General features: G+C 43.4%; 3 protein-coding genes across 13 annotated transcripts in view; 1 reads left to right on the top strand and 2 right to left on the bottom strand.

Annotated features, from left to right (window-relative positions):
* The window catches only part of HSPA12A (heat shock protein family A (Hsp70) member 12A), a 173,353-nt gene extending 173,045 nt beyond the window's left edge, over positions 1 to 308 (bottom strand). For all 3 annotated transcript variants that reach the window (XR_014077799.1, XM_081573472.1, XM_081573471.1), the window contains exon 1: positions 88 to 308. The gene's annotated coding sequence lies outside the window, so the exon portion shown is untranslated. The remainder of the gene's footprint in view (positions 1 to 87) is intronic.
* On the top strand, positions 20 to 26,909 carry ENO4 (enolase 4). Of its 4 annotated transcripts, none has more exons than XM_081573488.1 (14): positions 20 to 253; positions 5,026 to 5,154; positions 6,057 to 6,247; positions 8,543 to 8,688; positions 10,428 to 10,597; positions 10,700 to 10,831; positions 12,791 to 12,844; positions 16,936 to 16,992; positions 18,274 to 18,438; positions 20,535 to 20,660; positions 21,990 to 22,185; positions 23,777 to 23,844; positions 24,400 to 24,517; positions 26,587 to 26,909. In XM_081573488.1, exons 1-14 carry the CDS (start codon positions 89 to 91, stop codon positions 26,706 to 26,708), a joined length of 1,839 nt encoding a protein of 612 aa, XP_081429614.1. In that variant the 5' UTR covers positions 20 to 88; the 3' UTR covers positions 26,709 to 26,909. The 4 variants fall into 4 exon arrangements, with proteins under 4 accessions (XP_081429614.1, XP_081429612.1, XP_081429615.1 ...); XM_081573486.1 differs by having other exon boundaries at positions 18,271 to 18,438; XM_081573489.1 differs by lacking the exon at positions 24,400 to 24,517.
* SHTN1 (shootin 1) overlaps positions 26,546 to 26,928 on the bottom strand; it is a 108,226-nt gene continuing 107,843 nt past the window's right edge. For all 6 annotated transcript variants that reach the window (XM_081573481.1, XM_081573484.1, XM_081573479.1 and 3 more), the window contains one exon: positions 26,546 to 26,852. In XM_081573481.1, coding sequence (XP_081429607.1) covers positions 26,792 to 26,852 — 61 coding nt within the window. In that variant the 3' untranslated portion in view covers positions 26,546 to 26,791. The remainder of the gene's footprint in view (positions 26,853 to 26,928) is intronic.

Here is a 26,928-nt window from a genome sequence, read left to right as displayed (position 1 = left end):
GTCGGGATCTCGCGGCGTTGCCTAGCGACAGGGAGGACGCTCGCGGGCCCCCAGGCTAACCCCCGCTTGTAGCCTTAAATCTCCTACCATGGGGGAAGAAGGCGGCGGCCGCAGATGTGGGACCACTAGGGAGCTGCAGAAGCTGAAGCAGCAGGCGATGGAGTACTACCGCGAGAACGATGTTCCGCGCAGGCTGGAAGAGCTGCTCAACTCCACCTTCTACCTCCAGCCTGCCGACGTCTACGGGCACCTGGTAGGGACCTGGGACCAGAACCCTCTTCCCTCCAGCCCCTCTCCCCCCGCCCCGCGCTGCGGCAACGCGGGGCGCTTGCGCCACAGAGTCGCGCACGCGCGCCGCCGCCGCTGGGTCGGAGCTGGGTTGACGCGGCGCCGGGACCCTGAAGGGAAGAAGCAGAGCGGAAACCTGGCTAAAGGAATCTCGAGAGAGAAAGTGGTGGACTGGAAACTGCTGGAGGAAAGAGGGCTCTAGGCGGCTTTGTAGCTACGGTGCGACAGCTCAGGGGCTGGCAGGCATCCTCACTACCTCTGGGCGGACCTGTCCGGCTGCCAGTTATCTCCTTTCATCCCAGTCCTTAATACCTCATAGCTCAGTTTACCAACCATCAGCGGCCCCCTTTTGACCACAGAGCGAACGCCTTTGGCCTTCGCTACAGCGTATCCTTCAGCCCACCCTGGGGCCTCGTACCCAGCAGGCTCCCATCGCTGCCAGGTTTCGGTCGATTTCAAACCTCGGCTCCTTGGCTTGTGTGCCCCGCGTGCGCTCCGGGGATGCCCGTCCCACCTGACTAGCTCGCACCTAAACTTCAAATTCAGATCAAAGCCTTGCCCACTTCTCCCTGGACTGATCGTCCTGCAGCGGCCTTGTAGCACCCCTTATTTTGCATTGAAACCCTCCCTAGGCAGCTTGTGAGCTCCTGTGGAGAGGGGTGGGGGAGTACGCCTTTTCACATACCCCTTAGCTCCTCTGCTCAGCGCACCATCTGGCTCATATTTAGTCTTAAAGCCGTGGACAGTTGAAACAAAGGCAGGCGTTTTCTCACTTCCAGACCCGTAAGTACTAACCAACACCCACCTTCTAAAAGGTATCATGGTTGGAACTGGTAGGGATTCGCACTACAGTGAGGCAGAGTAACACCACCAAGCAGAGTATGTAAGTGCAGTGAAGAAGCATGATGTATCTACAGGGTTCAAAATCACATCTTTTCAGGGCAGTTAATATAGGGGATGTTCCACAAATACTTGTTTTTCTCGGTGCTGGCCAATACATCAAATCGGGGGAGGGGGGAGAGGAGGTGTTTATTAATGCACCTTGTGCTATGTGGTTACTGTGATATCACTTCATCCCGAGGACCACGGTGAAGTAAACCTTATGATTCCGTATTCCAAATAAAGGAACCATGGCCCAAAGACTTCAGATGGTTTTCTCAAGGGACATTGTGAATGACAGAAATCAAACCAGGTCTGTGTCCCTAGTACCTAGCAGAGTGCGTAGTGGACACTCACGATGAATGAGTGAACGCAACTCCCAATTCCATTCTCTTTCCACAGTCTCTTGCCAGAGGAATTCTTGAAAGTTAACTAGTCCAACTTCCACATTTTAGGAAGACCCCAAGCTCTTGTCTCACAATGATTTAGTGCAGAAGTTAAAACTGGAAACTTGGACTCTTGCCCCCAGTGTGATGCTCTTCCCAGTCTATTAGGCAACTAGGACTTCAGTTTGCACAGCTCTTTGGGAACTTATACCTCAGTTAGGGACAAGGGCCACAGATAGATAAAATAACTGGAGTAATAGATAGGGTAGTACAGAATTGTGTGCCAGACTGAGGAATAGATCACTGTGTGTTTGTTAAGGAAACTCAGGGGTGGGCAAGATCCCTGTGGGCTGTAGCATCTGGGAGTTTTGGCCTGGGCTTTGACGAATGTTCAGCAGTTGGCATAAAGGCACCTCCATTTCATTTTCTCAGTTGCTGCTCCAGTTCTGGCCCTCTTTATTCTCAGCTAGTCTCTCCAAACCCCCCGCCCCCCACATCAAGTTCATCCCACTTATGCTGCCAAAGCAGTGTTCCTCATCCCAAATCTGACCATCATTCTCTCACTCAGAACTTCCTGTGGTTCCCTCTTCATGCTTAGTAAGATCCAACACGTTCCAGTGTGTGTGATTCACAGCGCTTGTCCCTACTTTGGTACACAGGCTTATCTATGCTTCCCTCCCCTGCTCCTCTACATGGGCCTGCTGACTTTTTTTAAAATGTGAAGTTTCCCAATTCCCTCCCCTTCTCTTATCCTTTTCCCCCTACCTTAAGTATTTGCCTCAACTTCTCCCTGTTGTCTGCCTGTGAAATACTACACAACCTCCTGTGTCCAGCTCAAATGCCATGTCTTCCATGCTTCTCTTACATATAAGAGGAATTCAAGGATGGAAGAGATCCCTGTGGACAATAGCAATACTATTTGCTCCTTCATAAAATTTAGGATTAAGAGTTTGCGATTGGGAATCGGGCAGATTGGATTTGATCCTTAGCACTGCTGCTTTGTAGCAGTAATGAACTGTTAAATTGATGGTCCCCAATGAACCACACCACTGGAATGAACTGTCTTATGGAAGTCCCCTCCTATATTGACTGGGGTCGTGGTCTTATGACTTGCTTTGATCCGTAGAACCTTGGCAAGTATGATGCAAACAGAGGTTTGGTAAGGGCTGGCATGATGTACTCTTGGAATACTCTCTCTTGGAAGTTAGTCATGCTGAAAGGAAATCTGATTGCCATGCTAGAGAGAGCAAAAGGAGAGAAATCCTGTAGAGAGAGGCCCTAATAGATGTGAGAGACCTCCCAGATAATGCTGTGAGAAAGACAGATGGCCTGCCAGCCCCTGGATGTTCCAACCATCCTGGCTGAGACACTGCACATATGAATGAAAGCATTTTGGGTACTCTGAACCGAGTCAAGCCTACAGATGACTGAATTTGTATAGGAGACCCCAGGCAGGATCAACCAAAGGATTGCCCAGTTAAGCCCAGCCTAGATTGCAGAATCATGAGCAAGTAATCTGTTACAAAGCAGTAAACATTGGTTATTTTAAGACATTGGTTAATGAAGACATTGGTTATTTTATCTTGGACAGGTTTCCCTCTGGAATTCAGTTTGCTCATCTGTGGAACTGAGGTGATAACCACCTTATAGAGTTGTTTTGAGAAGATAGTAATATAATGTATACAAAATGCCCAAGGTTGTGTCAGACAGGTTGTGTCTGGCCTTTATTAATGTATGCAGGATTCAAATTTTGTCCTTGTTGTTCAGTTGCTAAGTCATATCTGACTCTTTGCAGCCCCATGGGCTGCAGCACGCCAGGCTTCCCTGTCCTTCACCATCTCCTGGAGTTTGCTCAGACTCATGTCCATTGAGTCAGTGATGCCAAACAACCATCTCATCGTCTGTTACCCCCTTCTCCTCCTGCCCTCAATCTTTCCCAGCATCAGGGTCTTTTCCAATGAGTCAATTTATCGAATCCCAAATATATCAGGCACTGTGGAATGTGATACAGTGATAAACAAGACCAAGTCACTCCTTTAAGGTACATATTAAACATTTTTTAAAAGTTAGTTCCATTTCACTCCTTACACAATATGTGGTATGTTGTAGGTGCTCATTACTTGTTGAGTTGAACTCACTAATACACAAAAGTTAAACTAGGTAATATTTTTCTGCTCCTGATTCTATTAACTTCATTTCAATACTTTATACCGGGGCTTCCGAGGTGGCTTGGTGGTAAAGAATCCACCTGCCAATGCCAGAGACTCAGGAGACTCCGGTTCAATCCTTGGGTAAGGAATATCCACTGGAGGAGGAAATGGCAACCCACTCCAGGATTTTTGCCTGGGGAATCCCATGGGCAGAGAAGTCTCATGGGTACAGTCCATGGGGTGGCAAAGAGTCAGACACAACTAAGTGACTGAGCACACACACACACACACAGAGGAATATACAAACTATCATCCTTAAAATGCATGGATGGCTTGAAAATTGGCTTTTGCTTTAGTTTTGCTGGGCACCACCTTGGTGCTGGCACATTGCCAGTGGATGTGAGATGACCTGTTAGGTAGGTTGTGGTCATTGGATTTTGAACTGAAAGATCAGAGGCCTGGTCTGCTATGTGGAAATAAAGAGCAAATACTGTCTGAAGATAAAAGAGGGTGAGGAGGTGGGCCGTCTCTCGCCCCTCTTCCTTCTCTCCCAGCTCCCTGCCCTCTGCACAGGGGCACAGTCGTGTATCTTTTAATTTTTATTTGTGTATCTATTTGGCCGTGCTGGCTCTTTCTGGTGGCACGTGGAATCTTTTTTTAGTTGCCGCGTGTAGGATCTAGTTCCCTGACCAGGGATGGAACCTGTACCTCCTGCATTGGGAGCTCAGAGTCTTAGCCCCTGGATCAGCAGGGAAGTCCCTTGAATCTTTTTACTCAGACTCTTGAGAGGATTTTCTCCCTCAGCTTCATTCTTTTTCTTCTGTTTCTTGGATCATCTTCCAAATGACCTCTGCTCTTTCCAACAGTCCTCTTTGAACATGTAGTCCTATGCATGAACTGATGGTAAATGAAGTATAGCCTGTGTATAATCTTCACCTTTAAAATATCAGGTGGTTTGTTGGGAGGAATAATAATGAACCCACTTAAGGCTTGTTAGGTTTGAATGCATCGCAGTTTTCTAGAAGCCAATTGACTTCGGCATCTTGGACGGAAGGATAGGTTAGGGCCCATAAAGAATGAACCAGGACCTTTAAATAAAGACATGCCTTCCAGTTTCCAGTGAGAGTTCAATAGACAAATTGCCCCATGTACCAGAGACTAAATCCAAGTCTCTTTATGTTTCCAAAGAGCTGCTAGACTAATCCCAGAATGAGGACATTCACAGAGAGGTTTAGTAGAAACTAGAGTAAATGTGAATGACCTTTCAAAGATAAATTAGATGTGATATTTTTGTGTTTTTTTTATATGTGTGTGTGTTGAAGGCAAACTACTTCTCTAAACTTGCAAAACTTCCCACCATATGCAAAGTCGTGGGGAAAAAGGTGCTGGATGGCCTTGGGCTTCCAACCCTCCAAGTGGAAATAATCTGCATCATTCAAAATTTTCCCAAGGTAGGAAGCAACTTAAACCTGTTCTTCTCTTTGTCTTGGCTCCACTGCATTTATTAGCATTTACTGTCTAAATAGTGGAAAATTAATGTTTTGAAATTCAGTATCTGTGAAATACACATACAGTATTTGTAGGCAGTTATGAACACAAAGCATGAATCATACAATCTGCCATGATGGTTTATTATGTGCACTGTTGGTACAGAATTGAAGGTGATCTGAAGATAGAGACATGAAATGGGGCAAAAATAGTTTTAAAACTCTGACACTGCTAATGTCATGAGTTCTATAATCTGCAGATAGGGTTATAGATTCATGTATTTAGATAAAGATTTACATATATTTGGTGGCTCAGATGGTGAAGAATCCGCCTGCAGTGCAGGAGACCTGGGTTGATTCCTGGGTTGGGAAGATCCCCTGGAGAAGGAAACGGCTACCCACTCCAGTATTCTGGCCTGGAGAATTCCATGGACAGAGGGGCCTGGAGGGCTAGAGTCCATGGGTTTGCAGAGTCAGACACGACTGAGCGACTTTCACTCACTTACATAGATTTATAAATGTGTAGACTGATCTACATGAAGAAAAATTCATTGTCATCCATGAAAATAATTATGATTCAATCTGTCTCCTTTTCACTATTTCTGGGAGAGGCAATGATAAAAATTAAGTTCAATGTAAGGTTTTTATAAGAGTAGTTTAACAAGGTAATGATTTTAAACATTCCTTGAAGTCAGGTTCCACCGTGTTTCAATAGCTATAAAAATATCTCCAAGAAAATTATAGATTCTCATTTTCTCTTTGAAATTGGTGATAAAATATCATGTACCTTAAAAGCTGGATACATTCAATTTCCTATTTCCTGTGAAAGGCAGGGAGAATGTAGAACACATTTATATTGTTTTCAGAACATATGTTCTGTGGTGATCTCAACTCACTTTGAAGTCCACGAGAACGCTTCACCCGAGCTAGTTGAAGCCGAGGAATTAGAAAGGTTGGAAGCCGTCAGCACCGCGGTGCAGTGGGTCAACGAAGCCATCACTGAGGAGCTCCGGGGCCTCCTGCCCTCCAACCAGGCTGAGGTGGATCGGGTGCTCAGGTAAGGCTGAAACTTTGAAATGTAAGTGTCCAGTATAGTTATGTACCTATTTTCTTTCCATTTCACCTGCCAGTGAAACAGGTGTGTCCTATCTATGGGGTGCAGTTGGAAAGTCAATTAGGAAACATATGCTAAAGCATCAAAATTGAGCATAAAATGTTTTTCTTCTGAAAACCCTGTTATTAAACTTTTACTGTGTAAGGCTACATAAGGCCGTTTGGCCTTTTTATGCATAGGGCTTTCCTAGGATTCAGTGAAAGTTTCTCTAGAAAAGGGTGAAGAATTCAGATATCATCTTTTCCCCCTCTGCACCTCCTTATATGTGTCATCCCCATGAGCCTCTCTTATCCTTTTATTTGGCCCAGTGGGTGGTGCTTATGTTCTGATCTCCAAACACAGCCAGGTATTCCAGGCCTTGCCCACAGGTTGACTCTAAAATGTGAAAGCCAAGGAAGTATGGCTACATGAGCATAGTTCACATAGCTAACCTAACCATGTATGGGTTAGCATTACTTTTCCCTTTGTGTGGATCAATGCCACAATCCTCGTGGCCAAAGGAGGTCAACTGGATTCTCTTTCTGTAAGTTTTATCATTTGCTTAATTGTGCGTAACTTCACGTTTTAGTTTGCATCAGAGTTGTATCATGACCTTATAAAAAAACTTTTTTTGAATAGCTTTTTACAGGTTTTGAATGCTATATAATTTTGTATAACTTCTAGTTAGTTGAGTTCAGTTGCTCAGTCATGTCCGATCCAACTCTTTGCGACCCCATGAACTGCAGCACACCAGGCCTCCCTGTCCATCACCAACTCCTGGAGTCCACCCAAACCCATGTCCATTGAGTCGGTGATGCCATCCAACCATCTCATCCTCTGTCGTCTTTTATAAATAACGTGTGTGTGTGCGTGTGCGTGCACAGGCACGTGCTCAGTCATGTCCCACTCTTTATAACCCTATGGATTGTAGCCCTCCAGTTTTTGAATGCTATTCCACTTCTTTGTGTGTGTTATTTGCTATTAACATATCCTTAATTTTTTTCCTAATCTCTCAGTCATATTTTCTATTTTATTACATTCCTTTTTTTCTTGGGATTTTCCCTCCCAAATCTCCCATCTTGAGCTACTACAGAGATGCCATAAGATATCCCTTCATTGTTCTGTTTCCTGGATCCCATATCTTCCTCTTTCTTGAATTGTTGGATTACATCCTGTAAAAGTAAGGATGAAGGCTTCCCTCGTGGTACAGTGGCTAAGAGTCCTCTTACCAATGCAGAACACAAGTTTGATCCCTGGTCAGGGAAGATTCTACATGCTGCTGAGCAACTAGGCCCATAACTCCTGAGTCCAAGCTCTAGAGCCTGAGATCCACAGCTAGTGAAGCCTGCGTGCCTAGAGCCTGTGCTCTGCAACAAGAGAAGCCACCGCAAGAAGCCCACACACTGCAAGAAAGAGTCGCCCACACTTGCTGCAACTAGAGAAAATCCTTACCCAGGAGTGAAGACCCAGCACAGCCAAAATAAATATATAATTTTATTTTTAAAGTAAGGATGAGAAAAGAGTATTTGGGATATAAATTTTTGTAAGGGTATTCTTACATATGTGAAAATGTTAGCATTTTGCCTTCATGTTTGACTGTTTAGCTGAGTATAAAATTCTCATTTGAAATCTGTTTCTTTCAATACTTTAAAGGCACAGCCCCACCAGCATCTGATGCAAATTTTATTCCCATACCTTTTTTTTTTTTTTTTTGGCTTGTTGTTTTTTTGTCTCTGGAAATTTTTAGCCTCTTTTTATTTCAGTGAGCTTAAATTTTATTTAGCCGTACCTAAGTTGGGGTTCCCAAAAATTTTTTAGCTGTTCATTTTAAGCACCCACCTCAAATTAAAAGAAAAAAGTTAGTTCTGCATATAGTGCTATGTATTTCACTGTCTATGCTGGCCTCATTTTTTGTCTGATGGTCATTTATTTAAAAAGAAAATCCAGTAACCCTTAATCAAATTATTTCTTCAAATTTTACCCTAAAAATAATAAACAGGGCTCAGATAATTTTTAAAATGAGCACCCTAAATCTTTAAACATTTATTTCCAAGCCAAAATGATTTTCAGTTCTTGAACACGGTTTTATAACAGTGTCATTTTTCAGTCCTGGAAATTGAAGCAAATTTGTTCTTAGGTAGCTTAAAAAGCAGAGTTAGCTACTGAAATATTTTAGGGTCAGCACTATAAACATGATCAAAGTTACAAGCGATATTCCTAAATAATCTCATTATAAAGCCATACTTTCTTGCCATTAAGGACATTCTTTGAAAATAAAGTACAAGAAGATAAGGAGAGAAAAGAATTGGAAAAAAACCTAGAAGACTCAACAGCGCCTTCACCCCAGCCGCCACCACCACCACCTCCTCCTCCACCTCCAGCCAAGAAAAAAGGACAAAAGCAAGGTCAGTGGCTTATCATCTGTAGAACCAACCGTAGGTAGCAAATGTGGAGGAAGAAAGGCTGAAACTTGGACTGCCTTTTCAAGTTCAGGTCTCTCTGCTGCACAACTGGGTTGGGTTCCCACCAGGTACCATCCAACCTCCATGCCATTTCCTTGCTTGAAGCTATGACGTTAGGTCAGCACGATTTTACCCCATCTTGCCCTCCATTTTTATTTGTAAGATAAAAAATATTTCTTACCCAGATGTGAGCACTTAGTAAACAAAGTACTCTGAACAGTACTTTGAACAAAATACTCTGAACAGAGTACTCTGAACAGTACTCTCTCCCCAAGGCAGAGGGTGGGGGGTGACATGGAGACCTTCAATTGCTTCTCAAATTTCCCATTAGCTCATCAGAAAGCCACTCCATATTTTAAAAATTAATGGTATCCTTTGATATGCATAACCAACATTTCTGCAGTCCCAGGTAACATATTAATGAAAACTGTCTTTGGAAGACCATGCCATTTTAAGGCATATAATTGAAGTTATCATGGCCCTTTGCTCCATGCCTTCCAACATATTGTTCACCCCAGTTCCTTTAATATGTTAATTCCAGAGCTGCTGCTAGTGTTGTAACAGTGTTTTGTATGTCCATCCAATTACAACACGCTCCTTGAAGGCATGAATCGTGCCTCATTCATTTTAGAACTGCCAGCTCCTAGCATGATGCTGGGAATAGACTAAATACCAGATGACTGTGGATTACACTGAGTAAGAAAGCACCAGAACCATGTACCAAAAAGATCGTGAAGACAAGGTCTCTTATTTCATAGATTCAGATGCTGAGGCCCAGACAGAGGAGGAGAGTTGCTCAAGGCAGAAGAATCATGCTAGACCAATCTTCTGGAAGGTGGGGATGGCCCCTGCTGAATCATAGGTAGAGACCACCAGTGGGTGTTCATTTGGTGGTTTCTTTTGACTGGTAGAACTTGGAACGTAAGAAGGGAAGGAGTAGGAGGGAACCGTAATTTGCTAAACATTTAATGTGTGCTGGGTGCTTACACATCTGACTCCACTTACCTTACGTACCTGACTCAGGTCAGCAGCTGTGGGAAAGCAGAGAATAGGAGGAGAACGAGAGATTTATTATGGACACTCTGCTGCCTGATCAGACTAAGTGGCTGAGAATATATGAGGGTGAAAGATGGATGAGGATTCTGAGTGGATGGTTAGATCTGGAAGGAATTCCTCATAGAAAAAGGCATCCGCTTGGGATTGGCAAGCAAGATAACCAGTTAGATATACACATGAGATGTTCAACACAAAGCTGGGTATGCAAGAGCGATGGTGGAACAGAGAAAAACAAAGGGTTTGGAATTCAGAGACTGTCCAAATGCTCTCCTTAAATTCACGTTCTGCTGGATGTGGGGCAAGTCTTTAAGCCTAAGCCCTCATTTAGATGAGATAACAATTTCTACCCTATATGACTGTGGATATTCAGTTAATACTGAATATTCTAAAATGTCTTCGGCAAAATCCATGGCTGAGGACTCTTTGGATATTAGAGAGTAGTGACATCAGGCAAAAACTTCTCAGGGGTGGAAGTGGTGAATACGTTCTTCCCAGCCTCAGTTTTCATCCTTTCTTTATGCTTGGCCTTTGCATCTGTAAGTAAAACATTGAAAAATACAGTTTTATCATAGTCACACTTTTGCTTTCTGGAAAGCAATATTTTATCAATATTTTTTTTTCTTCAGGAAGGATAGAGACTTCTGCAGAAAAACCAATTATACCTGCAGAACCTCCTGAGCCTGTCCTCTGTGGCAGCATGGCCATAGGGGCTGTGTCACTTGCTGTTGCCAAAACCAGTGCCGTGCTGGACAATAATCCTCTCTACTTGAACATTGCATTATTGAAGCACCACCAGGTTAGTGCCCATTACACACATTTACAAGGACCATGAGTGTCTCAATATGAATGAGCCATGTTCCTCACTTCCTCTTGCTTCCCCCCACCACCTCCATTTCAGGAACAGCCAGAAAAGCTAACTGTACCTCTGCTGATGGTATCATTGGTCAGCTGTGGGAAGTCATCACCTGGAAAGCTGAATTTGATGAAAGAAGTGATCTGTATACCCCATCCTGGATTAACAGCTAAACAAGTACCTTACATTATCTCAAACTACCTTTTCTTTTAAAAAAACTTCATCATTAGTGAGTTTTTAGTGGATGCCCCCAAGGCTTATGATACCAAGGGAAAAAGAATTAAATAAAAAATGAGAAAAAAATTTAGGAAATTAGGGAAGCAGGAAGAAAATAAGACCACACATGAAAGGGGACCACGTTTAAACCACCTTGGATCTCCGGCTCTTTATAATATTGACTCATGCTAGAGGCTCACCAGAGAAGGCAATGGCACCCCACTCCAGTACTCTTGCCTGGAAAATCCCATGGACGGAGGAGCCTGGTAGGCTGCAGTGCATGGGGTCGCTAAGAGCCAGACACGACTGAGCGACTTCACTTTCACTTTTCACTTTCATGCATTGGAGAAGGAAATGGCAACCCACTCCAGTGTTCTTGCATGGAGAATCCCAGGGATGGTGGAGCCTGTTGGGCTGCCGTCTATGGGGTCGCACAGAATCGGACACAACTGAAGCGACTTAGCAGCAGCAGCAGCAGCAGCAGCAGCAGCAGCAGCAGAGGCTCACAGTTGAGTTTGAGCAAGCTCCAGGAGTTGGTGATGGACAGGGAAGCCTGGAGTGCTGCAGTCCATGGGGTCGCAAAGTGTTGGACATGACTGAGCGACTGAACTGAGAGGCTCACAGAGTGAGCCTGAGAGCGCTGAGAAGGATGTTCTTTGGGGCAACTGAGATATCTTATTTACTAGTCTATGCACAATGGCTGCAACAAGAGGAAGCTGGCACTTTCATAGGAGCCCTTCTGTTAAGTAGGAACTGCAGAGCCTAGCAGATTGCCTGGCACATAAGAGAGGTTTAGTGCATGTTTATGGAATATGAAAGGAAGGAATCCTAAGTGGCATGTTTACTACTCAGAGGTCTGTTAGTGTCTAACTGTTCCTTAGTGGCGTAAATGAGTCAATATGCCTCTTTATATCTTCATGAAATATTCTGCCAATTAGGCATTAGGGAGAACTAAGCATTCGTGTTCTGTACTGGATGTTTACAGGAAAAGGACAGGAAGCTCCATCCCCTCTGGGCAACATAGTGACTGATACTTTATCTAACCTAGTGAAAATCATTTTTTTTTTTTTTAATCTCAAGATGATTTCTTTATGATAAAGAATTCTTTCAATTTTTTTAAGGGGAATAGGCATTTCCTCGCTTTTATCAGTTCAGGAAGACTCAGATTTATATCTGGTGCACCATCTGTCAGATCCCGTGCAGATCCTGGCACCAGGATCTTTCCTTCAGTTAATATCTGTCATGCTATTTGGGTACCAGAGCATTTGGCATGCCATTCCATTCTTCATCTGACTCCATATGCAGATCCCACCGTCAGCAGAATACATCCTCCCCCTTTCTAAGTGACAGTGGATTTATACTAATTCAGACACTCCCATGCAGAAGCCCTTGATGACCTGTGACATGTGTTGCAAGGTTGGTCAGGAGACCGTGAAAGAGAGTGAAGTTAACGTGACCCAACCAACTAAACCACCCAGTTCTGAACAGTGAAGAGAGGATAATGAGGAAGAGCCTCTCATTCATTTTCACCCAAATAAAAATGGAGAGTTGAAGATTAGCATTTAATCCTCTGATATTGTAGGCCATATGTAATTCACTACCCAGGATGTCTTACCAAAGACCCTACAAATATTCTGAGTCAGAAATATTCATATGTGGTGTAAGTGTCTATATTTAAAATTCTAAACTGCAGTTGTGGAGTGAAGTGTGAAGTGCAGACGTGTCCGACTCTTCACAACCCCATGGATTACACAGCCCATGGAATTCTCTAGGCCAGAATACTGGAGTGGGTAGCCTTTCCCTTCTCCAGGGGATCTTCCCAACCCAGGGATTGAACCCAGGTCTCCCACATTGCAGGCAGATTCTTTACCAGCTGAGCTATCAGGCAGTTGTGGAAGATCACGGTTCTTCTGCTTACAGGGTGTGGAGATGCTTCTGGAAATTCAGAAACACATCAACAAAGCAATTGAAATGGTATGTAAAGAGGATATATGGTATCTAATAACTGATGCTTATATACTTTCTGGTGTTGAAATTATAGTTCATTTTGCAACGTGATCAATATTGTTGCTACAGATAGGAAAACGTATTCATCTTCTTTGGGTTTCCCTGATGACCCAAGCTCATACGTTCCCTCATTGGCTATGGGGCCGGTTAATAATGGAACTTAATCATCTCATTTTGATTTCTGAGGCAGCTGGCCCTGTGTGAAGACCATGAGGGAAGGATCTGGCCCCTGGGATCATGAGAGGCCGTTTGGTATGATGGTGAAGGCACAATGACTTGTGCCTGCTCAGAATCCCAGTGTTGGGCAAATGAGTACCCTTGACTGAGAAGCCCTTGAGGGGATGTCACAGAGGCTGGATGGGGGCAGCTATAGAGGCACCAGGTTGTTCCATCATATTCTTTTTTTATTACTAATTTAAATCGGATGATAACTGCTTTACAATGTTGTGTTGGTTTCTGCCATTCAACAGTGTGAATCAGCCGTAAGTATATATGTATTCCCTCTCTCTTGAGCCTCCCTCCCACCCCACCCCCATCCCACGCTTCTAGGTTGTCACAGAGCATCAGGGTGAGCTGCCGGCCAGCTTCCTATTAGCTATCTTACATATGGTCGTGTATATGTTTCAATGCTACCCTCCCAATTTGTCACACCCTCTCCTTCCTCCACTGTGTCCACAAAGTGCGTCTCTCTCCACGGATGCATCAGAAATACATGTTCAGATGCAGGAGTGTACCATCATGTTCTGACTCGGGTCATGCACAGTGAGGTGGCGGGCTGAGGGGCCTGATCCTTGTCTTTCACTTTGGGATAATACTGTGTTTATAGAGAAGCTGCAGAGTCAGTGCAGAGAGTTCCCAAATACCCACTCACCCCAGTTGCCCCCAGGGTTAACAGGATACATCGCCAAAGCACATTTATCACAACTAAGAAACCAAAAGGCTACGTTACTACTAACTGAACTCCAGACTTTATTCAAATTTCACTCGTTTTTCCACTAATGTCCTTCTTCCGTTCCAGGATTCAATTCCAAGCCCACAGTTACATAGTATGAGGCTTCTAAACTACATTATTAGGAAGCACTAGCTGATTCTCCTGCAAGATGGGGGCCAAGATGTCATCTCAGTATGATGTGAAGTAACTTTGGCTCCAATGCGATCTTGCCAGCACTGAATCAGTGATGGGGGCAGGTGACTGGGGCCCATGCCCTATAGTTGATCAGAATTGCTTTAAGCACCTGGCTACCCACTCCAGTATTCTTGCCTGGAGAATCCCACGGTCAGAAGAGCCTGGCGGACTACAGTCCACAGGGTCATAAAGAGTCAGACACCACTGAGTGACTAGCGCTTTCACACATTCATACTGGAGCCAGTTTCCGGGGTGCTTTTCAGGAGGCCAACTTCCTTATGGGTGACCAGCCTGCAGAGACTCAGACTTGGACAAGTTAACCCTCACCTTGCCTTTTGCCTTGCCCCTTTACTAGCTGTGTGCCCCTGTGCCAATTACATAGCCTCTCTGCCTCAGGCTCCTCGTCCACAAAATGGATATGATACATTGTGCTGAGTATCCAAGTTGAATATATGCAGTGTGCTCAGAGCTGACACAGCCATGAGCAGTGCCTAGTGGTGGTGGTTGTCAGACCAGGTGGAGGAAATCCACCTTAGAATATTAGAAATTCAGGATATTTGAGCTTTCTGCAGTCATCCTGACTTTCAGATTTTTAATTATACAATTTTAATTATACAGTTTATTTTTAATTATACAAGTAGTTCATGCATGTTCTTATGAAAATTCAAATAGTGGTAGAGCTAGTCCCCCCCACCCCACCCCTGTGCTAACTCCACCTACCTGGACTCCACACTCACTGCAACCCCCAGTTCCAGTTCCATCTCTAGAGCTGACCACTGTTAAAAATTGAGTGTGGTCTTCTAGCCTTTGTTCTGTATTTATACACACAGACACCACACATACAAGTATATAGCATGATTTGTGTTTAAAATCATGTAAAATTCTGCACAGATCTCTGCAGATTGCTTTATTTCTTTACCCTTTTTATTTGTGTTCATCTTTTACTGATAATCTAGGAATTCTTTCTGTAATAAAGGCTTCAGTCCTTTCTACATGTTACATTAATACCTAATTTCCTCTACCACATTGCCTGCCTTTTAACTGTATTTTATAAAGTCATAGAGATATTTTTCTTTTTCAATTTTGACAAAGTAAAATGTATCACTGTGTTCTTCTAAGGCAGTGGTTCTTAGTGGGGAGTGATTTTACCCAAAGGGACAATTGACAATGCCCGGAGACGTTCTGGGTTGTCCCAGTTTGAGGCTCTCCTGGCATCTAGAACGCTGAGATCAGGGATGCGGCTACACATCCGACAATGCACGAGGTAGCCCTTCAAGCAGAGGATCACCCAGCCAAAGTATCAAGAGTGCCACGGCTGCAAAACGCTGCTTTACGACTTTTGCCCTTGCTCAGCTCTGGGCCACGAATACGCTGCTCTTGACCTGGAAGGTTCGGCACTCCCACATTCCCCCCTCCCACCGGGTATCCGCTTCTTCCGAGTCCCCTTCCCTGACTCTTACACAGGGAAGTCCCCTAGCTCTGCACTCCCCATCACACCACCTTCCTCCTGGTTGTTACCTGCATCTCATCTGTCTGCCATCACTAGCTCACAGCTTCCTGAGCCAGTGCTGTGTGTGTGTCTCGCTGTCTCTCTTGGCACATCACTTTGCTTCCTATATTATTTTTATTAATACCAAGTGATAGAAAGCTCAGCTGACTCCACAGTGAAAGGAAGCAGGATAACTTCTGTATTTGTGTATACTTGAGTATGAACCTTGTTGATTCTTGACAAACATGCCCCCGCTTATAGAGGCAATAATTGCTGGTCATTAAAGTGTGTCGTCTTTTTGGGGGGATGGCTGTGCTGGGTCTTTGTTGATTTTGCACGGGCTTTGTTGTGCTGAAGCTGAGGCTCCAATACTTTGGCCACCTGATGCAAAGAACTGACTCATTAGAAAAGAACCTGATTCTGGGAAGTATTGAAGGCGGGAGGAGAAGGGGATGACAGAGGATGAGATGGTTGGATGGCATCACTGACTCATTGGACATGAGTTTGTACAAGCTCCGGGAGTTGGTGATGGACAGGGAAGCCTGGCGTGCTGTAGTCCATGGAGTCGCAAAGAGTCAGACACGACTGAGCCACTGAACTGAACTGAACTTGTTGTGGAGCACAGGTTCTAGGCACATGGACTTCAGTAGTTATAGCATTCAGGCTCAGTAGTTGTGGCATATATGGGCTTAGCCATTCCATGGCATGTGGAATCTTCCAGGACTAGGGATCGAGCCCATGTCCCCTGCATTGGCAGGCAGGTTTCTGTCCACTGCACCACCAGGGAAGTCCTAAAGTGCATCCTATAAAAGGCTAAATCCGTGTTACAGTGTGCTGTCAATACCACAAACTGTGGTAGCATTTCATTGGTAATTAGCTTTGCTTTTAATGTCACATGACATTACATACATCAGATCCACCAGATTTAATGACCATCAGCTATTGCCAAAAGTCAAACCTATCCTGTAGGCGAGAGTCTTTGCACTGTGAGAATATTTAAAACAATATGTTGGGCCTTTAAAAGTAAATCCCACACTGGGGTTATTCCTTACAGACAAGAAGGGGACTTAATATCCTCCTGTAAAAAAGAATTCTTGCACATAGCAGGAGTCAGGACATGATGAGGGAATAATTACTTGTATAAGTAAGAATGCATGAACATGTATATCCACACCCCCATATGTGCGATCAAAGACAGAATGTAAGAATGAATGAAAGGGAAACATGTACCTGATTTTGAGACATAGTTTGAGGTTTATGAAGTTAAAGAGTGGTTGGCATCACCCGTGTGTGTGTGTGTGTGTGTGTGTGTGTGTGTGAGACTCACAGCGTGATCAGCTCAGCCCCAGAGCAGTCGCCAGGTCAGAGGACCGAAAGCTCTGCCTGCTACCACGGACGTGTCTGAAAATCCCGAGTGACATATCTTTATCTTCTGTCCCACAGTCCCCTCTTCCAAAGCCAGAGATGAAAAAAAGTCATGATGGAGCCAAAAGAGGCCAAGTAAGTAAATGGGTATCCCACACTCTATATGACAGGTCATTTATTCCCCACTCCTTCTCCTCTCCCATAGTCACTCTGCTCTAGGACCAGGCCTCACATAAACAGAAATGGCATGGTGATGCGGCTTCAAGGGGACTCACCCAGGCAGCCAGACCCCAGAGCTGGAATATCATTCTGTCCCTGCCTCTCGGGCAGCAGGCTGCTGGGCCACCACTGCCCACAGTCGTCTGGCCCACTGAAATCTCAGACTTTGACGTTTCTCCAAGGTCATTTGGGTCCTCACACCTTCTTCCACTGTTGTGCATCCTCTGTGTCCTTTCAGCTGGAGTCTCCCATCCTTTTGAAAATAAAACCTTACTTGAAGAAGAGTTACATTTTTTTAACTTGCATTTTTACAGTTGTGCTGCGCTGTGCTTAGTCAATCGTGTCCAACTCTTTGAGACCTCATGGACTGTAGCCTGCCAGGCTTCTCTGTCCATGCTGATTCTCCAGGCAAGAATACTGGAGTGGGTTGCCCTGCCCTCCTCCAGGGGATCTTCCCAACCCAGCAACTGAACCCAGGTCTCCTGCATTGCAGGTGGATTCTTTACTGTGTGAACCACCAAAGAAGCCCTTTTAACAGTTCAGTTCAGTCGCTCAGTCGTGTCCGACTCTTTGCGACCCCATGGACTGCAGCACTCCAGGCTTCCCTGTCCATCACCAACTCCCGGACCCTACTCAAACTCTTGTCCATTGAGTCGGTGATGCCATCCAACCATCTCATCCTCTGTTGTCCCCTTCTCCTCCCACCTTCAATCTTTCCCAGCATCAGGGTCTTTTCCAATGAGTCGGTTCTTCGCATCAGGTGGCCTTTTAACAGTTACATCCTTCTAAAGGAAAATGGGACATAGGAAAGAGCAAGTCTAGAGGAAGAAGGCAGAGTTAGAGACAGGCAGGACAGACATTTACAGGGACAGACTGAAGACTCACCAGCCTGGTGGTCATGGCTCAGGTCAGCCCATGTTCATAGAGAGAGGACATGGGCAACTAAAGAGAGAGGAGTGTGTTCCCAGGTCAAACTTGAAAACCTCGGGAGTAAGAAAACTATTCCCAGATACTGCAGAACACTCATCTGCCCAGAGGTCATGCAGACATGAGCGGGAACTAGGGACAGGATGAATAGAGAGTCAGAGGACTTCTTGTTTAGAGAGCTGTGTCTGGTTATTAACTGCCAACCACCAGAAGCTCCAAGAACCTTAGCGTGCTATATTTACGTGCGTGGTTTTCTTGATCCCGCAGCAGCAGATCACCGGCAAGATGTCCCATCTTGGCTGTTTAACCATTAATTACGACACTATAGAGCAGCCACTGCTCCTCATACAAGGAATCTGTGTGAACCTGGGACTAGAATTGGGAACGAACCTGCATCTAGCCATCAACTGTGCTGCACATGAGATGATGGACTATGTAAGTTTCCACTCGAGAGTTTTTGCCTTTTGTTTTGGTCCCATTATTTTTAAGTTAGAACTCAAAAGAGGAGCCTATCTGTTTATATTTCCAAACAAATTCTATTTTTTTCAAGTAATCTCATGGAAGGGTCCAAATATAAATGGAGTTGGGAAAGCCAAGTTAACTAATGGCCAGACAATGTGTTATGCTGTGTTTAGTCACTCAGTTGCGTCCAACTACATGCAGCCCTATGGACTGTAGCCCGCTAGGCTCCCCTGTCCATGGGGATTTGCCAGGCAAGAACACTGGAGTGGGTTGCCATACCCTTCTCCAAGGGATCTTCACAACCCAGGGATCGAACCCAGGTCTCCCACATTGCAGGTGGATTCTTTACCATCTGAGCCATCAGGGAAGCCTATAGTCTTTTTCTGACACACAATAACATAGCCATATAACTTTAAATACTAACAGAAAATGTCATAATAATTATATAGAGAAATTCTGGAATAAACGTGACTAAAATGGATTACTTACAAATCATGAGAACTACTGAAAAATAATTTAACAAATTTGTATGTTCTGCTGAGTACATTCATTTGGTTGATGAATGCCAAATTGGTCAAGCATAAAAAGTGAGTCAGGTGTAACTATGACTTGACAAGCTCTTCTAGACACATGGTTCTTGGACTTTCTGCTGGTGACTCACTTTTTAAAAATAAAAAGTATTTCCAAGTTATTGAAGTTTTTGGAGAATAATTAGTAATGGTAATTAATGTCAAATTCAGGGGACATGACCAAATAGGATTCCACTTGAATTTGCAATTCTAATTTTTAACTTCAAAGGAAATCTTGAATAGTATATTAGAAACCTAAATATCAGCTGACTTCTAAAGTTTTTAGTTTCCTAAAGAAACTAAGCACAGAAAAGAATGTTTAACGTAATTTTCTATTCTTCACATAATGATTGGTTCCTAGGCATACCATTAAGAAAAATAATTGCATGTTTTCATCTACAACATATACCATGAAATATGAATATACTGACTGCTAGCACTAACTAGACTGGATATTTATTGCTTATATTCGGTAAAATGCATTAGCTAGATAGCAGATAATTCTTCTGATGTTAGTTCAAAGTCATTGAAAAAGTTAGTTCAAAGTTAGTTCAAAGCATTTCCTCTCTGACAAGACAAGATTGTATAAGTTTTGCAGTATAGAAACTAAGAGTTCTTAACCACTTTTTAATGTGAAAAAAGTACAGAATCTTTTCAATGATAGACTTCTTAGGAACCTGCTTAATTCTAATGAAATCCATTCTGTTAGCAGCCACAGGAAGGCATTAGTAAACCAGAGTCATTCTGGTGCATTCCACCTCCCTCCCTGTACCTAAATGCCCCAGGTACCACTGCTGGACACAGATTTGGACTGGACATAAGGGTGCTGTGTTTGCAGACATCATACTAAATTCTCCAGGTCCGTTCACTCCTGTACTTAAGTACCTGGGGGCATTCCAGACTTCAGATGAACAGGCTACACTAGAATTACACTTCCAAAACAATAGTGACTACTAGAAGATGCCTGCTTGCTTTCACCTAAGTCTCTTCATATTTCATATTGACTGTTCATATCTCAAAAGTCTAGCCCTGCTTTCAAATTTAAAATATTCACAGTAAAGGAAACAAGCTAAATTCATTCACTGTGAGCTGAACAATGGTAGTTCTAGTAAATAGGCAGGTTTGCACTGCTATTCTGTTTATGAATTTATGTGGTTGCCCATCTTCCAAGCAGCTAGGTATCTGGCATCACATCCTAAAACTGAAGTAAGGAATTACTCCTCTCCTACTCTGCAGGCAGTTGTTTTGTGCAGAAGGTTTCACCTGAAGTCCGTGGGAAGAGCTGTATGGGGCATCCAGAGAAATACAGACTTGATTTTCTCAGGTTGATATTTAACAGATATTTAAAGTAAAAGGCACAGATTTCTCGTGTGAGGGTGGCCTGAAAATAACCCGTAGTCTTTTATATGAAATGAATGAAAATGAAGTTGAATTGCATCTTTAATGTTTGAAGAACTCATAATTCAGCCTTTATTTTAATATCTTCTTTACACTTATCAGAGTAAAGGAAAGTATGAAGTGATGATGGGGACCTACAAAAATGCAGCTGAGATGGTTGACCTGTATGTGGATCTGATCAACAAGTTCCCTTCAATTATTGCCTTAATTGATCCTTTCAGGAAGGAGGTAACAGGATTCATCTTGAATTTTATAATAAAGCAGAACAAAGTTTCATTCTTTTGGATCTGTAGATTTGAAATGTAATTTGGGCTGGGATATTTTATTTGGGCATTTATGAGAAAAGGCACTTACCGGGCAAATGACTAGCAGAAACAGAATTACCTAGGAGTGTGCCCATCTACGGAATAAAACAAGTGTCCCCCAGCACTTCAGAGTACCTGTGTATTTACCAGCAGCCTAACTGATGCCTGCTGTGCCAGCTGGTGCTTCAATAGGTTAATCACACATCATTTCCAAGTGCTCATGGAAACAGAACTTCAACTAGGCCAAATGTTTTTTAACCTAAATTCAGTTACTACACATGTATAGAAGTTAAAAAACCGTATTTTTTAAAGACTTGAGATATTGGGGTTTTCTGACCTGTTCACACTAATGCATCCAACAAGGATTGTCTCTGGGCCTACAACTCTCTCTCTTCCAAACCCACGTAAACTTCAAAACTTACATTCTTGATTTTATGAACTTGAGAGCCATTAGATACAGTGAGCAGATATCCTCTTTGAGATAACTCAGCCATTAAAATTCGAGGGACAGAAAGAGAGCTGGTTCTTACTGGAGCCCCAGGATCTCTCAGTCCCATCTTGCTTTCACAGCCTGGGCTACATCCCAGCACTTGTGGAAGATGCTGAGCCCAGATCTTTCATCCCACCAGACATATCTTCTGCTCCTTGTCCCCAGGCTCTGGCCACAGCTCTTTTTTAATGTGATAAGATGCACCTGTATTGTCTGTCCTAATGGGACAGATGGAAATCTAGTACAACGGCTGAGAAGACTGTATATTACTATTTAAATGAGCATTTCATTTCATTTGGTGGTCTCACCAATTAAAAATAAGGGTGTTGGGAATGAGGGTCTACAGCCCTGCAAGCTCATGTCTTTCCATTGTCTTTTTACCAGAAACAACATTAACATCCTCCAACCAGCCAGTCTTTAGCAGCATCATGGATAACACAGTGGGTGGGAAGAGCCTGTGTTTGAAGGATGTCAGAATCAACGTGGAGAAAAGCATTTAATATGTATTAACATTTTATTCACTAGATCTTTAAGCGCAAAATTAATCACTTTAGATTTCTGTTCCATGAAGCCTATTAACTTGTGTGGCTGTGGTACAGGCAGCATTCAGCTGAAAAATGCAAAAAACAAAAAACTCCCCCTAAACCCCTAGCTTGTGTATCTCAGAAAGGTATCTAACTTTGATTATCTACTATATGATTCCTGTTGTTTTGTGATGATGCTCCATACACTGTAATGACCAATTCTTAAATATCCACCCAGGACTCTGAACAGTGGGACAGCATCTATAATGCTCTTGGTTCCAAGTGTTACATAATTGCAGGCACCGCATCCAAAAGCATCTCTAAACTGCTAGAGGAGGGCAACATCAGCATCCTCAAATATAGCGGGCTGATCATAAAACACACAAACCAAACTACAATGTCGGACTTGGTGGAAATAACCAATCTCATTGAAGGTGAGTGGAAATACAGATTTGAAAGACTGATGATGAACTTAAATACACAATGTATCAGGTGCTAAAAAGCATGGAATCCATCTTGGAAGAAAAAAACACCACAGCCGTTTGTGAGTGATTTGGTGCTAAATAGCAAAACTCACCTTACTACTGATTCAGTTCATAATGTTCTAAGAACAGCCCCACCCAGGAGGTCACCCCATTCAGGGAGGGCTACCACAAACAGGGGGCTGAGGCTGCTGTTCTCTCAGCTTCACAGGACACCACAGTGATTATTTTTTCAATCATTAGCCCACACTGGCTTTTTTTTAGTTCCTCAAAAGTTTCAAGCTCTTTATGACCTACAGGTCTTTGAACGTGCTGTTCCTTCAGCCTAGAATGCTTTGCCCTGTACTATTTAGTTGGCTCACTAGTCCTGATCCTTCAGATCTTCTTGACCTAAATGAAACCTCTTCAGATGTAGATGCCTTTTCCTGACTTTCCCCACCCCTCACCGGCTGCTCTGAATCTTTCTCATCCTATATTTTCAACTGTAGTACTAGCCACAATTTGTTCAGTCGGGTCTGACTCTTTGCGATCCCAGGCTTCCCTGTCCTCCACTATCTCCCGGACATCAAACTCATGTCCATTGGGTTGATGATGCCATCCAACCATCTCATCCTCTGTTTCCCCCTTTTCCAGAGTGTTCTTGGGAGTCTTGTTCACTTATGCATAGGGCCTGAAACATAAGTATGGTGAGTGGATCTCAGGAACTAAGCAGAAGGCTAGTCTCAGAGATGGTGCAAGACTCAGAGGGAAACTGGGAGCCAGGAGCGTGGGCTGGTGGCAGAAGATGGAATGAAATGCCTGTGGTCCCTTCACCTGCAGCCTGTTCTGGTCTAGGACCCAGGCAGGGTGGCTTGCAGGTGGTAGAAGAGACGCCCCAGGCCTGGCCTTTCCTCCTGGGCCTGGCACTCAGCAGACATTCTGTCCCATGCCAGATTACTGCTGTAACTCCTGCCTGTAAGACACAACACTGTCACCACAGGAAGAACTCTGGATTGCAGTCTTTGTAGGCTTTGGCAAATTTTAAGGGGTTTTGAGATCTCTAAAAGTGATTGATTAAGTACTGTTAACACTGCTCTTCTAATAAGTCAACATTCAGAATGACAGTTTTCCTTTGAACAAAATTTTACATGAATTGTGAAATCTGTTATTTAGGCATATGATGCCCTTGTACTTACCATGTATTTTGACTCTAAGATGCACCTTTTTCTACATTGAACATGAATGATTGTGTCTTACAGCTGTGGTCTGAGAAATGTGTCAATCTAACTTGAGCATTTTTCCTCTTTAGTGGTAATAATGGTGTCTCTTACAATCGAGGGTATTTTAAATTTGATGAAACATGGTATTCATTTAGTATTTATTATCTAAACATAAAATCAGGGTACTAGAAATGCAAATGTACGGGTTAGAATTCTCAGATGGTCAGCGAATTAACTCTTCACAGTTTTAAACCTCTGGCAAACTTTAAAGTTTTATTCTGGAGGTTTGTATTTGCTGATTAGATTCATACCATCTAAAATGAAAAGAATTCCTTTGCTTACAGGTAAGAAGCTCATCGCTGTCTTTGGAAGCACAGAAGGAGAGTCGTCTGATGACAGCCTTGTCGATTTGGTAAGTGCTAAAAACCAGTCCGTTGCAGAATTGCCAAAACACTGCTTTTATCACGAAATGGTGTTTCAGAGAATGGTGGACTTTGGCAGACAAAGTCGTGTAACCTTTTATGAAAGACTTGCTTCCTCCCAGACAGCTACCTTTTGCAAAGAGCTAATCTTTGAACTTTTAAAAAGAAGAAAAATTGAAGTCCTGGGAAAATTATGAGCATACTTAAACGACTGGGATGTGCACTTGCAATCTTACCTCTTAGAATGAAGTGAGAAAGGCCAGAGTGTTCTTATATAAAAGTCAGCAGGCTCACATGACTAGGAGAGCATCTGATGTATAGTCACACTGTCTCTGTACCTCTGAGTCCCTCAGCTTGTAAGCAGGCCGCTTTACTGATGTAAGATGAGAAATTGACTTCAAGGCCACTTTACACATATAAGATGAGAAACTGACTTAAGAGAGTAAAACCAAAACGGCACCCAGGGGCAGTGTCCCTTCTCCCTAAAGAGTTTAGTTTAGCAAAATATGACTCCATTTAAAAATAAGTTGTTCCCAACCCTTTAGGCTGTTGGACTTGGTGTCCGGTTTATCAAGTTGGGAGGTCTTTCTCGTGGCGAACGGGTGACTAAGTACAACCGCCTCTTTACTATAGAGGAAGAACTTGGCCAGAACGGAACACTGGGTATGTGCTGCTTTCCGCTTTGTTTTCCTTTAGCCATGAATAAGAGAACAAAGATTGGGAGAGGGAGGAATAGAAGTCTCTCAGCAGGAGGGCTGGGGAATCCAAAGGCTATAAATAAGTGCTGACAAAACCAGGATGGCATTTGCCACAATGTGCATTGTTTTCTTAATGGATTATCTATTTACCTGAATGTTTAAAACTCTCGCCCTTTTTTTGATGAATAGGCTGTGTGATGCTTTTCAATAGACTTAATTGATTGGAATTTCCAAGCCTACCTTTTGTTATGGTCCAAATTATACTTACGGTTTCTCTGCACAGCCTAGGAAAGTTAAAGACGGATGTTTCCCTGGTGGTTCTTGGCAACAATTTGTCTTACTTAAGCAGACAGCATGTTAATTTAATGTACCTTGGAAAGACTACAGTCTCAAGAGAAATGAACCAGTCATTTATGACATCAAACTTTGTAAATCTGCATGGATAGAAGCAGCTTATGTACCAGCTACCTGGAGAGAAAACCCTCAATATGTATTTTTACTCTTCATGTATTTCTGTGATAGCCAAGAGAAAGCGTGCAAAGACATTTAAAGAGACCAATACTTGTCTTTGCAAAATTCTAAAACTATTTGTATTTTAAAATGGAATTGATAGACTGCAAAAAAGGATGTTATTTAAGTAGTGCTGACATACTTGTATACCATAAATCAGGGGTCCCCAACTTGCGGGATCTAATGTCTGATGATCTGAAGTGGATCTGGTGTAATTAATAACAAAGTGCACAATAAATGTAATGCACTTGAATCATCCCAAAACCATCCCCTCACCACCCTCCCCCTGGTTCATGGAAAAATTGTCTTCTGTGAAACCGGTCCCTGGTGCCAAAAATGTTGGGAACCAACCACTGCCACAAATGTAACTCTTGAATGAGATAGATATATTACAGAAAGTATTGTGGAGTAGCAAGGAAGTCCTACTTTATGACTAAATATAGGCATTTTTTTCAGAGATCAATAGACATAGTAACTATAGATTTGTCACGTTTAACATATGTGATGACCATGACACACATCCTAAGATTTCTAGAAAGAAAGATGTAATGGGGAGTCTATGCCTAAGTCACATAAGGGCAGTCACAAGTTAGTTTGTATTAACTTAGTGTGTAACTTGAGGGCTTTTTTTTTCAAAATGTGTAAAATTATATGGTTCCTACCTATTGTCTGATTAATTTTTGTCATCCTGACTCGTGGAAGCTTTAGATTCCCTAAATGACCGATCACATTTCCAACCAGACTTCACCACAAGGGGAACAGCTGCTTCAGGGCATCAAAAAGGACATTAGTGACCGGAGGCCCAGCTCCTCCCTGGTGACAGTGCTGGCCCCTGAGCATTCCGGAATGGATTAACCGATTAATGAGGATTTTGCTGACTTTGGCAGTGGTCAGTACATGTGAAAGGGGACCAAAAAAACTGGAAAAGCAAACCACTCCACTAAGAGGTTGAGTAGGAAATCTTGGCAAAAGTTCATCAGTTAATACACTGTTCCTGCCTACGGGGACCTGACTGCAACAGTCTGAGTTGACAGAGGCTGGCCTTGGAATAGTTAGTTGGCCATGGTTTGTCTCGTGCAGAGCACTGGCCTTCCCTCCAGTTCGTCTTCCTTTTAGCCTCTGCTGCTCAGCCTCTGCCCAAAGTCCGCCGTACACCAAACGTTCCAGAATGTTGTCTAAGGATACATTGCAAACTGAACAAAACAAGTGTATTGCAGCTAACATATAACCAGTGACAGGCCCACATTTTGGCAGTTCTAGAATCCTTTCTAATGGTGGTGTGATACCTCTGGACAGTTCTGAAGCTGCTCCCCTTTAAATCCTGTAACAAAGATAAAAACTGGAACCAGGGGCTTCTCTGCTGGCCCACTGGTTAAGACCCTGTGCTTCCAATGCAGGGGGCATGGGTTTGATCCCTGGTCAGGGAACTAAGATCCCACATGTCACATAGCCAAAAAAAAAAAAAAAAGAAAGAAATCAGAGCTGCTGAATTAGTAAACTTTATTGTTGTCATTTTTTTCACAGGCTTCAATGAAGAACACACATTTTTCTACAGGAGTGAGGAAGCTGAAAAGGCTGGTGAGCTGCCCGAGGTCCCTGAGCCCATCTTCCCCACAGAAGTTGTGGAGGAACTCGCCAAACGTTGAGCATCCTCCCACCGGGGCTGCACACACCCCAGCTGACGGCCACACCACTCAGACTATTAGATTGATAGAGCTGGAGGATATCTTCATTTTGCTTTTGCTCCAAAAACTTCACTAACTTGTGTGCTTTTTCTTCCTTTAAGTTCACTGTTGGGTGAAAGACAAGAGATAGTATTTTGTCTGAAATTATACTGGCGAACTTGTCTTCCAGCTGTCATATTTC

Source organism: Giraffa tippelskirchi, chromosome 2 (assembly GCF_054371585.1).
Source record: "Giraffa tippelskirchi isolate mGirTip1 chromosome 2, T2T-mGirTip1v1.2.pri, whole genome shotgun sequence".
Classification (NCBI taxonomy): Eukaryota; Metazoa; Chordata; class Mammalia; order Artiodactyla; family Giraffidae; genus Giraffa; species Giraffa tippelskirchi.
This window is presented reverse-complemented; position numbering and strand designations above follow the sequence as displayed.

What these genes read in the sequence shown, in the direction of transcription:
- ENO4 (XM_081573486.1), top strand. Translation starts at nt 89, where the DNA reads ATGGGGGAAGAAGGCGGCGGCCGCAGATGTGGGACCACTAGGGAGCTG. An exon ending in CACATGAGATGATGGACTAT is followed by an intron (nt 18,439 to 20,534) that starts GTAAGTTTCCAC and finishes TACACTTATCAG; the next exon opens with AGTAAAGGAAAGTATGAAGT. An exon ending in TTGATCCTTTCAGGAAGGAG is followed by an intron (nt 20,661 to 21,989) that starts GTAACAGGATTC and finishes ATATCCACCCAG; the next exon opens with GACTCTGAACAGTGGGACAG.